We start from the raw sequence: 17674 nt of genomic DNA, 5'->3' as shown, positions 1-17674 counted from the left end.
CTCTCTTGGCAAAGGGATCCCATGGTTTTCCCTCCACTCTCTGCAACTTACTCTTCGGTATTACGTTTTTGACTCATCCACCAGGCTCACTGACAAGCACTCATAAATCAGCTCACGGACTCACAGTCCTGTGTGGCAGAAGCTATCGTCCCCATTTTACAAACGAGGTAACTTGAGACAAACGGCTTAAAAAATTTCCCCCAAATCATACAAGCTTCTAAGAGTCAGCGCCAAAATCAAAATTCAGGTCTGCTGTCTCCAGCACCTGCACTGGTAAACGCCAAGATACAATCCAACCCTCAATTGTATCACACTATTAATGTTCTCCTTTTTGGTTGTGGTAAAATACACACATAAAATTTTTCACTTTTACCATTCTTAAATCTATAGCTTGGTGGCATTACTTGTAACAGAATGAACACTTTTTCTATCTTCCCCTTTGAATATTTTTAGTGGCATTCTTTAGATTTTATTTGTTCCACACATATTAAAACCATGTCATTTACCACTGTGTTCAGGGAAAGGGCAGATCTGCCACGCAATCCATTTTTGAGACGAATGCCTAGGAAGGGGCCTCATTGTTCAAGGATTTAAGAACACCATTTAAAGCCCAATTCTGCAGCTTCCCTCGTGCACGTGAACTGACATGACCCCCACACACCACTAGATGGCACCTTATATCAAATACTGCCAACAGACTTCCTTCGTGCTGCTTTTCGAAGCCTCTTTTCACTGTACTTCCTATTTGAATTGTTATTGGGTCCTTTTACAGTAAACTTCCCAATAATACTGAGAAAGCATCTATTACATGCAAGGTTCTTTCCCTTACAGGACTGTTTGTTTTAGGCCACAGCAGGTCATCCAAGAAAAACTTGAAAGCTAGTCCACCTTTAAGGGCAAAATCAGGCGATGATGTGCTGGAACCCATGAAATGTACACTAACAGTATCCTTAAGGGGAATTGGGATGCATTAAGGGATAAAAATCACAGCAAACCTGCTGCCCTGTACTTTTGTTTTGTTTTGTTTTCTTGTTCTAATCAGCTACTCTGTGCTCTAAATTTTGGAATAAGCAACAAAAGATTGACAGCATGGGATCTGTAACATGCAGATATCTACCATTTGACTCTGAAGCCATTCGACGAGCGTTTCTGCTGTTGAATCTGGGATCTGGCATCTCAAACCTTCCTTCTCATCTGTGTCCATCATCTCTAACAAGCCACGCAGGTCTTCCACAAGGTGCAGAGCTCGCAGGCTTCCCATGAAAGGGGAGGTGGGAGACTGGCAATCAAAAATCCCATTGGAATATTCCAGGGCCTTAGAACCTAGGTTTAAAAAAAAAACCAAAACAAAATCACAGAGAGAGCAGCAGAATTTATATTAGATAATATACTAAAGCTGAGGGTGGCAAGCAAGTCCAGTCACAGTGAGGAATAATCAAAACAAGCAAAAAGGAAAAGAAAACAATTCAATCATGCAAATCTCTCCAAGTCAAAGTGATTTGGTGCAAAAGTAAAACCCATTTAATTGATGGTAAATATCAATCGCCAAATGCCTAATAGGGAGGCCAACTGTGTAGTACAGTAAGAATATAACGAATGGGCTTTGGTGAAAGATGTGCTGACCTTGTGGAAGTTAAGGACTAAGAAGGCAGCAGATCAGTTTGGATAGAGCCAAGTATGTCCAAAAATATAAATTTCAGTACCATAAGGTCTTGAGAAACTCCCTGCAAAGAAGTTGCACATTTGAGGTGGAAACTGCATAGCATAATGTCAAGGGTAACAGGACCAGCTCCCAGTTAATTTACCGGAATTTAATCTTTGGAGAAGTTCAATGAATTACATGCATACATTTGTGTATGTACGCATGAGCGTGTGTGTATAAACCTTTTCTCCCATGATTTTGTGTGCAGCCTAGCATCAAATGCTCTTGCTAATATCAGCTTTAAAAAATAGTTTTATAGCCATTTTTTTCCTATTACTTATAAGGAAAAGCATTCTACGACTTAAATCTACATAACTAACCCATAGCCTGTTCAGAAAGCACTCAAAGATACCTCTTCATCTCTTTGATTTTTGTTTTCTGGCCTGTCAAATATACATACTATTAATTATACATATTAATTTTATATTTAAGTGTCAATAATTATGATATTTACATTACCACCTGATTAATCTGAGGGACTTATAATTAGAAGAAAACTGAGAACTGATGTGTAAATTCTCTCTCCAGTTGGCCATCCGGCTTGATCAATTCCAACCATGGACAGAGGAATTTTCTTTTCAGTTAGTCCACTCCACTGACCTTCCCTGACACTGGACCAATTGATTTGGACCAAAATCTGTCAAACCATAATAGTGGTAACCATTGATATGCTAGGTCCGATGCTAAATGCTTCATAAAATCCTCTGAATCAATCCCCTCAGGAACCATGTAAGGTTGAGAGAATCCAGAAAAATCGAAATTGAGGCGAGTAGGTCAGAGAAAGGGAAGAGCATTAAGAACAAAGCAAGCTATGATGTCCTATTCCAGCAGGTTTAAGCATTAGGATCACCTGATAATACTATTCAAAATAGATGTGCCCACACTAACCTTCCACTCTGTTAAGTCTCCATCCCAAAACAAGGTGGGGGACAGACAGATGCGTATGTAGAAAAACTCCTCAGATACTTGCGGTCAGATCTCCCTCCTACCTTAAGTGGAGAACTACTGATACTGAGAACATAAACCCAGGTCCTACCCACTAACCTACTGACCGACTCAGTGTGAGGTGGGACCCAGGAAATCTTAATTTTTCTGAACAACTCTAATGTTGGTCCTGAAGCCCTACGAGGGCTAAGGAACAAACACACTCGTCTAGTGGAGTAGCTAAAATGTCAGTCCTCACTACTGTCCAGAACTACTTCTCTTGACCATAGAGTTTCACTAAGAGCTAAAGGTTATAACCTCTGATAAGAGCCTAGATCTGGCTGGGGTTATATTTTCCAAAACTGTGACACAGTTAAGTCCAATCTCTTTTCCACCTAGGAGTCCTTCAACTGTGTGAAAGTATCTATCATGCCTTGAGCAAGAATATACTTTTCCAGGTTAAACTCCACCAGTTCCTTCCTTACCAGGTGTGGTTGTTAAATTCTCTGCCTTCGTGTTCACCTCCTCTTAAGTTTTACCAATAACCTCTCTGAAATGGATATTCCAAAAACTGAATCCAGTACACAAGATGTGGTCTAATCTACAAAGGAGGTCAAATTGAAATCTGGCCTCAGGATATACAAGTTTAACAAAGGAGGCCAAACTATGACCTGCCGCGACGTCCCTCAAGGGAAGAACCTCTGACAAGGAAAACACCTGTGGTTTCTTCGAACCACTAAAACAGAGTAGGGTCATAGTTATGACCAGAAAAGATAAGCAACAGGGGCCAGAAGAGCCAGAATGGAGGAGCAGGAGAGGCCGACCGCACCTTGACCCTGACCCTCAGGCGGATGACAACCCCACCCACCAGCCCCTTCAACCCTCTCTTCATTACCATGGGTTCCTAAATACACAAAGGTACTTCTCCTGCGACAAAACACAAAATGTGGTATGAGACCTTAGGGAGCCACCACCCCTGGGAGACCACAAGGGCCTGAAAGGTTCACCGTACCGGTCAGTCCCTTTGGTCATGATGAGAAAACAAGGAGGTTATGGTCTACACTGTTTTTGTTCCACTTCCATAACAGAGAATCACTCAAGATTCTTAACAAGGGAGGAATACGACCAGATCTGTGCTTCAGAAAGAAAATTCTGGTGGTCTAGAGAATGATGGACTACAGCAGGAAAGCGAGAGTGTCAAGAACATCAAGGGAGAGGGTTGCTAGGACAAAGCAAGGCAGAGGTAAGCACAGACAGGACAGATTTTAGAGGGAATAAAAGGGAATGGCTGAACGTAAAGGGAGATAGACGTGATAGCACTTGACTAAGCAGGGACTATGAGGGACAAAGGTCTAGAGTGACTCAAATTTCTGTTTAGGAAACTGCGTGGATAGAAGGTTATGAAACTAGACAAGATAAAGACTACTAGAGAGGCTTCTGAGCAAAGAAAATGAGCTCAAAGCTTTACGCGATGACACGGATGTGCATATAGGCTATTTCAGAGGAGATATCTGATTGGCAGTTAGAGACCCAAAGCTTAGCAGAGAAGTGAGAAAGTCAACAGAAGCGAGAGTCATTGGTGGGAAAGGGAATGTCGAATTCAAGGGAACAGATGAGAACATCCGTGAATACTGGGTAGAGCAGTATCCCACAAAGTGTGGCCCACCGACTACCTGCACTGAAATCCCATGAGATGCAGTTTCTTTATCCTTGAGTCAGAACCCTAGGACGGAAATGGAATTTGACACATTTTAAAACAAAGTTTGAGAATAATACTGGTATAAAATGGAGAAGAGGGATCAAGGTGAAACCAAGGGGGATCAAGGCAGCCCATAAATGAAAATAAGAAAGTGGAGAGGTAATAAAAGAGGTGGAATGAAAAAGCCAAGAGCACAGAGTAAATGTCACGGTTCCCTCTTCCAGAGGACGCAGATTACCTGCTATAATCCCGTCCATCTGCTCCAACGCCGCAGCCAACATGTCACTTGCGTCACTCATCATTTTGTTATTTGTCAAGGGCAAATTCCAACCTAGATCTGAAAAAACAATGATGTTACTATTATATCCTTTAAATGACACATGCTTCCTGGCAGGTGTGATAGCTCAACGTCAAATCACAACCCCACCTAGACGTCAGACGGGGAGGGAGAATTTCTGCAGCAGTAGAGCTGAATGACCTGAGTCACTTGACACGCTGTGGCCGACCATCTACCGTACTGCAAGACCCCATGCTCCACCAGTTAATGAAATAAGTAAGTTTCAGATCTCGCATGCAAGGTGTTTGAAGTCCAGTAGAATGGTTTCCATGATGTACTCTACAGAGCTCGAGGCCTCTGTGAAGGGCACCAGGGATGGCTGTGGACACTTCCTGAGGGCCATTAGGAATGCTCAGTAGATGAGATTTTTTTCCTTCCTGCACCAGCCCCACCCAATTTCTGCTCTTTCAATTTTGCCTTTTTTTTCTGTATAAGGATTTACCATAAGACTTGTCTAAGGAAAGGGTTTACTAGCAAATACACGAAACACACACACAACCACTAGTATTTTGTAACAGTTACACTGTACAAGTGTCTACAGTAGTCCCTACACATTTACATAAATTATTCATAACCCCTAATCATGACAATCCAATACAACGGATAAATCTGTCTCCATTAGATAGATGATATCAAAATGTTGATTTTTGCACAGAAACACAGCAAATAAATATATAGTGAAGACCAGGTTTTAACCTAGGTCTGTCTGACTTCCACTATAATACATATTAAATTTCTGTTTGTCTCATTTTATCTGAAAAATAGATTTATGCTGAAATTATGACACAATCTACTCATTCTTTTACCTGTTAAAAATATATTGGAATTATTCTTGCAAAAAATTTAATTATGAACAAGAAAAAGTTAAGACTACGTGATTTCCAATATTTATTAATGTGCTTCAAGTACCAGACTAAACACCCGTGTAAATTCTCCCAAAAGGCCTAAATAAGGCCCTAGCTATTTTGCACATACTGTGGTGTAGCAAATATCTGGGAAATAAAGGGTATGCGGTTTAAAAGAAAACTTTGCCCACTGTTTCCAAGCAGCCAGATCTCACCACTTTACTTTCTTACAGTTCTGATCAACAGCTTCTTGGATCAGTTCTCTACTCTGCATTCATTCTGATAAAATGCCACGCCATCACTGTGAAGCATTACTTTGATTTTATAGCTTTTAGAGATTTCGTCTCTGATTTCCCAGAACTTTACTCAACTTCAGAAGTTGTAAAATATCACTACCATTTAATGTGGGGAAAACGACAGCACAAAAGTACTCAAGGCAAGTGTTTACAGTCTCCCAGAAATTAGGAGTTAACAAGCAGGGTTATGAAGTTAGGTAGTTCTCAAATATTTACTTGCACAGTCCAGAGAGGTGGGGAGCAAATTCAAAAGTCACACTTCAGGATGAAAACTCAAAACTCGGTGACAACTGAGAACATACAGTTCTAAGTAGAAGACCGTGCAGTCCCCGAACTTCATATAATTAAGGGGCTGGCATTCCCTTTCATGTTAAAAGTAGCACTTCAAAGAGCTCTAGATACTATGATAAGTATAAAAATAACCCAAGGAGATACAAGCCAGGCTCAGCTATAAAGATGGCTAATAAAACAAAGTGACGACCATATTTGAAAAACTCTCACCACCGCACTAAATTATAAAAGCAAACATTCATCTTTGTTAGCAACTGTGTTTGTGTATAACGCGAACGCTTTTCCACATATGACAGGGGGTTATGTATTTCTTCTCTGCTCTGTTCAACAAGCCTTTCAAATGCTCTGACGCGGAGGTATGAGAACCTAGACCATGGTTTTCAGAGTGGTGAAGAACCAGGTGTTTTTTAATTTCCAATCCTTTGCTTAATAAATGACAATATTAAATTGCAATAAATGTTTATAAACGCTTATCTCAATCTCTATACTTATCATGCAGCAGCCTGCATGTAATAATTAAACAGTCAATAAAAATAGATTTAATATTGCAAAGGTGGTAGGTGCTAATGGAGCAGGAAAAGGGGGTCCAGAGTTTGGAAGGGTTTGCAAATTAAATAGGGAAGTCTGGGAGAATGATGGATTCAAAGGCCTAAGATCTCTTTAATAAATTAAAAGTAGTCGGTATAGGGTGGTCTGGTTCAGTGGTAGTCAAAGGATAGAATTCCTACAAATCGATTTAAAAAAGGGAGAGGTGGGGCGCCTGGGAGGCACAGCGGTTAAGCGGCTGCCTTAAGCTCAGGGCATGATCCCAGTGTTGTGGGATCGAGCCCCACATCAGGCTCCTCTGCTATGAGCCTGCTTCTTCCTCTCCCACTCCCCCTGCTTGTGTTCCCTCTCTCGCTGGCTGTCTGTCAAATAAATAAATAAAATATTTTAAAAAATAAAAAATAAAAAAATAAAAATAATAAAAAAGGGAGAGGCGAGGACATGAAAAGATGTATAATGGAAAATATCTTCGGCCAATAAACCCATAGAGGCTTAATGTCATTAATACAAGGACTTTTAGACAACAACGTGATACCATTTTATACCTAGTCAGTCAACTGTTTAAAAAAAAATTGACATTCCCAAGTATTACAGAGGATGTGGATTCACTGAATCTCTTACAGAATGGCAGTGGGAATGTAAAATGGCTTAACCACTTAGAATAACAGTTTGGCACTGTCATCTAAAATTAAACATATTCACTTTCATTCTAATAATATTTATGCCAAGGTACACCATAATCATGAACACACACAAATGTTCATAGTAGGCCGCTTCGCAAGGCCAAAAATGTGAACACAAACCAAATGTTCAACACAAGAGGAGATGAATAAACTGAGGTATTTGCACAATGGAATTACATACAGTTGTCAAAACAAACGAAAGCAATATATCTGTGGTATGAATAAATCTATGCAGTATAATAGCAAACAAAAATAAGTCTCCAATAAATTCAGAGAGACTTTTTTAGAAGTTAAAACAATACAAATATAAACATATTTTAGAAATACATATACATTAAACATAACTATACAAACAGAAAAGAGGAAACAGTAACATGAAATTCAGGATGATGGCTACCCTCAAGTCAGGGATTGGGGGGGTTGACTGAGAGGAAGAGTTACATAGTTAAATAAAGGTTACTGTCAAGTTTTTGAGTTAGGTAATGGATTCAGAAGAGTGCTTAGTACATTATTAAAAATGACAAAATGAGAATTCTACTTCTGATAATGGTGGGGTACATTTTATTGGACAAACTACTCCACAAATAGCAATACAAAACACTGGATAAAACATAAAAACAGTTCTGAAGAAACTGGAGAGTGAATAAAAGCTGGTAGAAACTGGAGGGAATTCAGCAATGGAGTAAAGGGAACCATAATGAGTGAGATTCATGTTTATACATCTTTTACCTGTGGGCACTCCCCCGTCCGTGGGATAGAGAGTAGCTAGGATCATGAAGGATATCAAAATCTTACTGGCTCCAAGGGAAGAAGGGGGTAAACTTCTTACACTATACACAAAGGTGTTTAATACTAATTCATGGTAGACTGTGATAAGTTAAGAATATACAGCGTAATCCATTAAGATTACAAAATAAAGACATGAGTAAAAAGCCAATTAGGTTAATGAAATGCAATACTAATAAAATCCTCAATCCAAAAGAAGGCAATAACGGAACACTGAGCAGATGGGAGAAAAAGAAATCAAATGGCAAGATGGCAGATATAAATTCAATCATATAAATAATTATATTAAATATAAACAGAATGAACATTATGAAAAGCCAGAGACTGGGGTGGGGGAATGGGATAGACCTGTGACAGGTAGTAAGGAGGGCACGTATAGCATGGTGCACTGGCTGTTATATGCAACTAATGAATCATCAAACTTTGCATCAGAAGCCAGGGATGTACTGTATGGTGACTAACATAATATAATAAAAAAAAAAAACATTAAAAAAAAAAAAAAAGCCAGAGATTGTCAGACTGGCTTAAAAAAAAAAAAAGGACAGACCTAACTATATGCTGTTAATAGAGATATATTTTAAATACAAAGAAATATAAAGTAAAAGGATGCAAAATGATATACCACATACATCATAAGCTTAAGAAAGCAGGACTGGCTTTATTAATATAAGAAAGATGGCTTTCAATTGAGAAGTATTACTAGAAAGAGAGAGATTTTGTAATGATGATCAATTCATCAGGAAGTCATAACAACTGCAAATGTTTTTGCAACTAATAATAGAGCTTCCAAGTATATAAGGCAAAACCCAACACAATTCAAGGAGAATTACACAAATTAAGTCATTTATATTTGATGTAATTCTTGATATGGTTAGATTTAAGTGCATGGTCCTGTCCTTTTTTTTGTTTTATTTTGCTTCACCTGTCATTTTCAACCCTCTTTCGGAAGAGCAGAGGTAGGTACAAGGTACGAAAAAAATCCAGCAACAACACAGAAGATTCGAACAATACCATCAACCATCCTGACCTAATTTGATTTATATAAGAAAACACCCAAATGCAGAATACACACTCAAGTCCACATGTTATATTCATCAGGAAGTCCATGTATGCAAGGCAGCAAAGTAAGTCTCAGTAAATTCCAAATGGACTTCAAAGGATACACAAAAGAATAAGAACAGCAAACTGAAGTGGTAAAGTACTAATACTGAAACAGAATTTCCATAGTCATTAAAATTCTGACATGCCCATGGCTTGAGTTATTTTAGAGGCAGCCTAATTTCATGAGCATCTGTGTTGATAAATCTATGTCAACTTTCATGGCTGGGTCAAAGTATTTTTAAAAATAGAAAGGCTAAATGGAAAGGCTTCAGAAAATCCTATGCTCTAAAAAGATTTTCCTATATCCCCAAAAGCATTTCTGAGACGAGGATTCCCCTGGACATCCTTACATACTTAATACAATATTACTCCAAATATAGTGAGTGGAATGTTGCTCCACAGTAAAAAGACTGAAGTACTGACACATGCAACATCATGCTGAGCAAAAGAAGCCAGACATAAACAATGAGGTACTATATGATTCCTTCTATATGAGTCAAGAACAAGCAATCTATAGTGATAGAAAGTAGGAAAATAGTTACATGCAGGAAGTGGCAAATGATCCGGGGGACCTCCTGTTCAATATACTGATTGAGTAGTTGGTTACACAAGTTTATACATTTGTCAAAACTCATCAAACTGTACATTTAAGATGTGTGCATTTCACTGTATGTAAATTTCATCTCAAATTTTAAAAATTAAGAATGAAGATTGTTATTAATTAAAAATGAAATTGTATTTTTAAAATGAACTAAATAAATGGATTAGAAGTAGGAAATGCATGGACTTATAATGATGTCATAAATCAAGGATAATGAATAACCCAGTTATAGACTTGAGGTCCAAAATAAAAGCCTCAGAATATCCAAGTCCCTTTGTTCTAATTCTTTGCTTACCCAGAAACCTGCTGATTATAATTTGGTCTTTTGGATGCACAAAACCATTTAGGAAATTAAACTTTCAACATCCAATAATTCTCATACAATAGCAAATTCATTTCTGAATTCTAAATAGCTAATAACATACTTCTTTGAATAACTTGCTGAAGGGAAAAAGCACCAGAAAATACAACCACCACAACAAAGGAGTGGGGTTTGGGTTTAAGGTCAGAGCTCAAACTTGAGAAAGCCCTATTTGCTGGGTAATTTAAACAGAGATCAGCTCTGTTTGCACGAGTCCCCAGTCTGGTGGTTTCCTATTCCAATGGCTCAATAAGTTTAGAGAAGTCTTAAGAAAGCAATCTCCTGGGGATAACATTCATATATATTATAGTAAAGGACAAAAAGAAAGACCCAATAGAAGCATGTTTTGGGTATATTTCAAGCTTGGTCAGGACCCATTTAGAGTAGATTTGAACAGGATAAAATTAAGGAAAGTTCCAACAATGGGCGTGGCAGCTAAAGAGTTGGCAGAAAACCACAATTTTTTGCTGGGTTGCTGACTGACTGATGTTTTAGGGCAGGCTAGCTGCCCAGTCTCTCGGTGAAGAAAGAAAAAAAAAGACTAAGAAAATTAGTAAGTTTGTTCTAAACTTGGGCAAAAATGACATTTGTCCTAGCCTTCTCAGCTCTCCTTAGCTAAAATGCTTAGGTTTGAAAGAGAACTTCTAATTTCATGCCCAGAGACAAAAGCAACCCACTGAGATGAAGACACTTAAAAGAAGAAATCCCTTTATTTGAGAGAATGTTTACAAACATTCCACTAGGCTGGTAGAGTGCCATATTATTATGTGGCCATTACGACAACAATGTATTTTCATATAAATTACTCACAGATTTCTCATCAATTTTACCCCCAAGACGCTCAGTAGGGACGTGCATCAATTATACAATGATTCTCAATGTATGCAGCAATACAGTCTTAGCAAAGATAACATGTCTTTTTTTTTTAATGTTTTTTTTATATTATGTTAGTCACCATACAGTACATCCCTGGTTTCTGATGTAAAGTTCGATGATTCATTAGTTGCATATAACACCCAGTGCACCATGCAATACGTGCCCTCCCCACCACCCATCACCAGACTATCCCATTCCCCCACCCCCCTCCCCTCTGAAGCCCTCAGTTTGTTTCTCAGAGTCCATAGTCTCTCATGCTTCATTCCCCCTTCTGATTACCCCCCTTTCTTTATCCCTTTCTTCTCCTACCGATCTTCCTAGTTCTCATGTTCCATAGATGAGAGAAACCATATGATAATTGTCTTTCTCTGCTTGACTCATTTCACTTTTTTACTTAGGTATCAAAAAGAACGATTTCTCAACATTTGCTGCAACATGGAAGGCACTGGAGGAGATAATGCTAAGTGAAAAAAGATAACATGTCTTTAAAAATGGAAAGACCAAGAGAGAGAAGTTAGGACTACCGGTGGTTCTCAAGGTGTGGTTCCTGGACCAGCAGCAGCATCACCTGGGAGCTAGTTAGCATGCAAATCCTTGGGCCCCACCCAACACTTACTGAATGAGAACCTCTAGGGGCAGGGCCCAGCAATCTGGGTTTTTACAAGCCGTCCAGGTGAACACGGGGCGCACTCAACCACTGTGCTAGAGCGTAAGGGGCCATCTTTCCTTTCAGGGCTAGCTCTACCCAAGACGAAGTTGGAACTGGTTAGCAAGCTGAACAAGGGTAGAACTCCTCTCCCCAGTCACTGCTTCTTTTGATCCCAAAATAACAGCTCTGAATAAGCAATTCAGGTTTCAACCCGAAAACTCCCTCCCTTTAAACTTCAACCGCTAAGTCATTATGTCTGCAACACTTTATGATTCTTATGCAATCCTCCTTGTTTTCCGGTTCTCTGCTATGTATCTGTCATCACCTACTTTCTCCTCTCTACTATATTCGTTCAAATCCTTTTCGCCTCCCATCTGCTCCAACATCCCTAGAAAATTAATTCAGAATCACCTGAAAAGGCAACACGGTAAGAAGTGGAGGTCAAGGTGCCCGGGAAGTGTTGAAAACAGAAGAGACTGGGCTGTTGGCAGGGGAGGGGATATCTAATGTTACAACGTACATTTTAAAAATCTGTTGAATTGTAAAGTAGGTGTAACATTGATGATATAACTGAAAGTCTGAACACTATTTGAATATATTAGGGAATTATTTTAATTTTTAAGTTACAATAGTTATTTTTTAAGAGTGCTTACCTTTTTTTTCAGAGATTATTAGCAAACTATTCCCTGATAAAATGATACATCTGAAATTTGCTTTAAGAGAATAAAGGGGAAGGGAGTAAGGATAAAGATAGAGACGAAATAAGATTAGCCATGACTTGATAATTGCTGAAGGTGGGGGATAAGTATGTGGGGTAACATTATGCTATTCTTCACACACTTTTATATATTTGAGATTTTCCATAATCAAATATTTAAATTTTTTCATCCGTATCTTTGGACAATAGGATTTTCAAACACCCTTAAACATGATATGTTTGTTGTCTTAAATATTTTGTTTTTCTATCATGACCTCAAGCACACCGAGGGCTCACCAAATATTTATAAAGCAAATAAGAAAATACTTATTTTAACCACCTGCATAAACAAAAACACATGCTCAGAAAGGGCCTCTCATAGAGAACTTGTAAGGCAGAGCATAAAAGAGGAACTATTAATGACTGCACCCTAGTGAAAGTTACTTCTCTTGCTCACTGAAAAGCAGAGCCACAAAAGACGATGGGGCAAAGTTGGTAAGTAGTCAGATAAATGAAACAGCCAGGGAAAACAGGACAAGATAAAAGGAAATGAGTTTCTCAGCTCAATGCTATTAATATTTAGGAATGACAACCTCAAGGGAATTGATAAAAATGTGCATACAATAAGCCAAGATCCTTGACTTCTTGACTCAAAGGATGCTGCCGCTATTTGAAAAACGGCTTGTATTAAATATCAGTAAGTCTGAAGATCTTGTGAGAAAGTGAAAGAATGTCCCATTTCTCCTTATCTACTATCATTAGCTCTTATGACTGCAAGAAGTAGTTATGAATTTGTCCAAGGTCACTCGAGAAGTAAGATTTGAGCCCCAAACCCATGTTGTTCTCCATAGGTATTTATCAAACAGCTAGTCAGCTCTAAGATCACCAACCTTGACCCTTCCCATGAGCTTCTAACCCCAGTTACATACTACCTCCAAGGCACCATCCCTGCCTGTCGTGCTGCACAACATACCCTTCCCTGGACGTGCACCTGCTCTCTTACCTCTGTGTGGTCACGACAGCTGCTCCTGCCCCGCTCGGACCACCCTCAGATGCCCCGGGATGCCTACTTTTGTAAAAAAAAATAACTTTATTTAAATTCAACTAGTTAATATACAGTGTATTATTAGTTTTAGAGGTAGAACTTAGTGATTCATCAGTCGTATAGAACACCCAGTGCTCATTCCATTAAGTGCCCTCCTTAATGTCCATCACCCAGTTACCTCATCCCCCCACCTGGGACACTGACTTTCAAGACTCAGCTCAGGCATCCTTGCCACCAAGGCCTTGCTGCCCCTCTCAGAGTACCCTGGGCGTGAGTCCATGAGAGCCCCAGTTTTGTAATATTCATATCCTTGACTAAGCTGTGGGCTCCGTGAGACTACTTCTGACGTCCGCATCCTCAGTATCTCGTGGGGTAGACAGTATGCTCCCAGCATGGTGCTGTGTTTCAGTGCCCTCCAACAGGCACGCCTCTGTCAGAACAGTTCTAGCTCCTAGATTCCTACATATATTGTTTATACGTAGGATATATAAACATACTCTCCTATATGTTTCAGAGAATAGTGTGACCTTCCTCTTAGCTGCATATGTCAAAAACCTGCCCCCTCACCCTGACCTTTAAGATAAATCTAGATGAAACTGATTGTTGCTATCACCTACAATCTTACAAAATGAATTTTCATTCTTCAAAACGCAGGTAAACCAAATCCACTGTGATGATGTTATTTATAAGAGTCTGCAAACTTAGTTCCCAATAGAATGGAGGAGTTCTAGGGGGTCTCAGCAGGTTTTAACGTCTGATTTTTCCATCTACTCTAACCCTAACCCCCACCCATCTCTTCTTTTTAGCTCTTAAAAACCTGGGGACTTCTATGTCTCCTAGTTTCCTGCCAGGTCTACCAACGTAGCTTGAGCTGGTAAGAGGTCAGCAGTTCCAGGATCTTTAACACCCAGACTGTTGCCTACAGAGACAGGGATGGGTCATAGATACTCAAAGCTCTAAAAGGGAGGGAAAGGACAAGTTGTCTATTATACACACCCTCTAAAGGAGTGTTTGATAAACTGTGGGTCATGACCCCTACGATTAGAAGGTAGTGAAATAAATTTAGCAGACTGCAATCAACATTCACTTGAACAAAACAGAAAACATCAGAGTGTCTCACGAGAAGGTTAAGTACTGTTTCGTGAAACTTTTGATTCAGTTATATATACACACATCTGCACGCAATAAGTACTGATTGAAGGCCTACCACGTGCCAGGTACTGGAGAAAGAACAGTGAAAAAGACAAGGAAAAAAAGAAAAATATCTCTGCCTTTAGGTAGCTGACATTCCGTGGTTTCAGTGTGGTGGGGAGCGAGGCAGGCATGCATACGTACTACATCTTGATGTAAGAAAGCATATCTTTTTTAAAAAGATTTTTTTTGTTTATTTGAGAGAGAGAGAGAGCACAGCTGGGGAGGGGCAGAGGGAGAGGGAGAAGCAGACTCCCCGATGAGCAGGGAGCCGGATGCAGGCCTTGATCCCAAACCTTGGTATGACCTGAGCTGAAGGCAGACGCTTAATGAACTGAGCCGCCCAGGTGCCCCCAAAAAGTGTATTTTACACTACATTTGAGAAACACTGCTCTAAAGTAGTGTGATTTAAAATGTGGTCTGTGAACTGGTTCACTAACTGTTACTGGTCTACTATGAGTTAAGTAACCGAAGTTATTTAGAAAATTTTGTAGCAACTTGGTCTTATTATGATAGCCAATTATGTGATCATTTTGCTGGCCCGCCCAGTTTTTTTTTTTTTTTAAATTGGATTTTACAGAATCAATCCATGATGAATTGGAAAGAAGGGGGAAAAAAAATCCTGGTCCTTTACCAGAGGTGGCTGAGAAGCATGCTCGGGAGGACACAAGGAGCAGGTGCCTTGGGAGCGGAACACAGTCCTCTGATTGGAAAATGCAGCCATGGATCACGGACAGAGAGCAGACAATACAGGGAGCAAGAGAACACCAACACCTGGGGAGTATGGTTCAGGGTCTCTCTGCACACATGTCCCATGAGGAAAATAATTAAATAGCAGGTGGAAAACCATTAGCACTGATGATGACATATGGCTAAATTCAGGAGAAGTCAAACAAGAAACATTTTGGTTATATAAAATTCATATCAATGGCAGTCATACTTGAACTTATGTGTCTAACTACAACACAGCAGCAAAACACAATTTCTGATCCACTTTGTTTTAATTATAGCAATAAAGGCTATGCAGTTCATGCTAACATGTCATAGTTTGTCACTCATACAACACGGCCAAAAAAGTACTGCATGTAAAAACGGAAGAATCCCGCCAGCATACCAAATTGATTGGGAAGAGTGGCAGAAATTGTGGCTTAGGGAACAGTTTTGTGGAGAAATAGGACTCTATAATAATTTAAAAAACTAAACTGTCTAGTGCATAATTTCGGTTGGTTTCTATTTCGATTAGGAGTTAGTTACAGCGTTGGCTGTTTAGTAAGTGGAATGTCTTGTTCATTAATAGCATACATGTTTCTGGCCATTAACAGAGGTACTATGTCCTCAGCTGTTGGAGAAAAAAATCAAAACCAGAGTCCTGAAATGACACAGTTGAAAGTACAAAATATATTCTTAACGTTGTTATTCACTATTAAGATATTAAAAAGACATACGGAAATGTCGTACAACTAATGAATACCGAGCCAAGTATTAATAGGTAATACAATGCTTTGCAAACTACTTCTATTTCAGTTCTGAATTGACCAGCACTAATTGCTGCAGTGGGAGATGTCTTCAGGGAGCGGTAAAGAGAATCAGGAAAGCAAGACCGAAAATTATTTCCCAGCCCAAGAGCTGGGGAACGGCAGCCCATACGCCAGCTCTGACCCCCTGCCTATTTTTGTCAATAAAGTTTCATTAGAGTCACACTCATTCATTTATGTATCACCTGTGCTTTCTCGTCCAGCAGCAGATGTGAGTAGCTGTAACTCCCAAAGCCTAACGTATTTCGTATCTGGCCCTTTGCAGAAAAAGTTTGCCAACCCCTGCCCCAACCCATCCCATAGCCTCCTGAAAGTCCACAGAAGCCTCTCCTATTTGCTCATTCACCCACTAATTGAACAATATTTAAGTACCTATTAAATATCGGGCACAATTATAAGTGATGAGGATATACTAGCAGAAAGAAAAAAAAAGAGTAGAAGAAAAGTTGTTCCTCTAATGGCAAGAAACCATAAACAAATAGTTTAAATACACAGTAGATGACATACAGGAAAAACAAAGCAAGGAAGAGAATTCAGTTAACATTAACTTCCTACGTACCAGGCACTGTTTTAAGTGCTCTTCATGTACTAATCTATCGAATCCTCTCCATAACCCTTCTGACACAGTATCTATCCCCATTTTCTAAGTGATAAAACTGAGCCACAGAAAGGGCACCCAGGTTATACAGCTTAGAAAAAGGATTTGGAGCCAGACAGCCCGACTCCAGAGCCCATGCTCTTAATTATACAGTGTGATGGCTCTTTCTGCAGAAAGGGAATGGCAGGCATTTTCATATGATAATCAGGGAAGCAGGGAAGACCTGAATGATAAAGCGATACTGGTCAAAGCCTGGTAAGAGGTGAGGGAGAAAGTCACATGCATATATAGCAAGAGCTTCCATGTAGAAACCACCAACCAGTACAAAGGCCAAGAGTTAGGAGAGCTTCATGTAGTCTGTATTTGAGAGAGAGAGGGAGGGAGGGGTAGGAGGGGGAGAATTTATGCAGAATAAAATGCACAGGTCTTAACTGTACAGTTTGATGAGTTCTGATGAATGCAAACACCTACGTAATACACCCCCAACAAGATATCAACACCTTTATCACCTTACGTATGTTTTGATGGAAAAGCCAGCACAATTTGATACAGCGTTTGGGAAAAAGAAAGGACTCAAGCGCTGTGGCCTACTCCACAGAAGGATGGACTGGCCATTTACAGAGGTGTCTAACCTGCCCACTCCCAATCCTGAGCATGACAAGTACTTCCACTATCCACCAAAGGAAGGAAGCAAGAACTACAAAATCATCACCCATGGACAGTCATCACCTGCTGTCCTTTACACTATAGCCTAATGAAACACCTGGATCTTGTACATGACAGCTGTATGTCATGGTGGATTACCCAAGCAAAATCCATGACCATGGCATCAAATGCTCCCACAGCACTTTTTTTTTTTTTTTTTTAAACCTCTACTACCAGGTACCATATGGAGCCACTGGTTATCTCTA

At 39.6% G+C, this 17674-nt stretch overlaps 1 protein-coding gene across 29 annotated transcripts in view; it reads right to left on the bottom strand.

Annotated features, from left to right (window-relative positions):
• The window catches only part of PPFIBP1 (PPFIA binding protein 1), a 173993-nt gene that overhangs the window by 53431 nt on the left and 102888 nt on the right, over positions 1-17674 (bottom strand). For all 29 annotated transcript variants that reach the window (XM_044385587.3, XM_044385586.3, XM_048216816.2 and 26 more), the window contains 2 exons: positions 4564-4662; positions 1118-1323 (listed from right to left, as the gene is read on the bottom strand). In XM_044385587.3, the coding sequence (XP_044241522.1) occupies positions 1118-1323; positions 4564-4627 (270 nt within the window). In that variant the 5' untranslated portion in view covers positions 4628-4662. The remainder of the gene's footprint in view (positions 1-1117; positions 1324-4563; positions 4663-17674) is intronic.

The sequence above is a fragment of the Ursus arctos genome, unplaced genomic scaffold (assembly GCF_023065955.2).
Source record: "Ursus arctos isolate Adak ecotype North America unplaced genomic scaffold, UrsArc2.0 scaffold_26, whole genome shotgun sequence".
Taxonomy (NCBI): domain Eukaryota; kingdom Metazoa; phylum Chordata; class Mammalia; order Carnivora; family Ursidae; genus Ursus; species Ursus arctos.
Note: the sequence above shows the minus strand (reverse complement) of the source record. Positions and strands in the feature narration are given on the sequence as shown.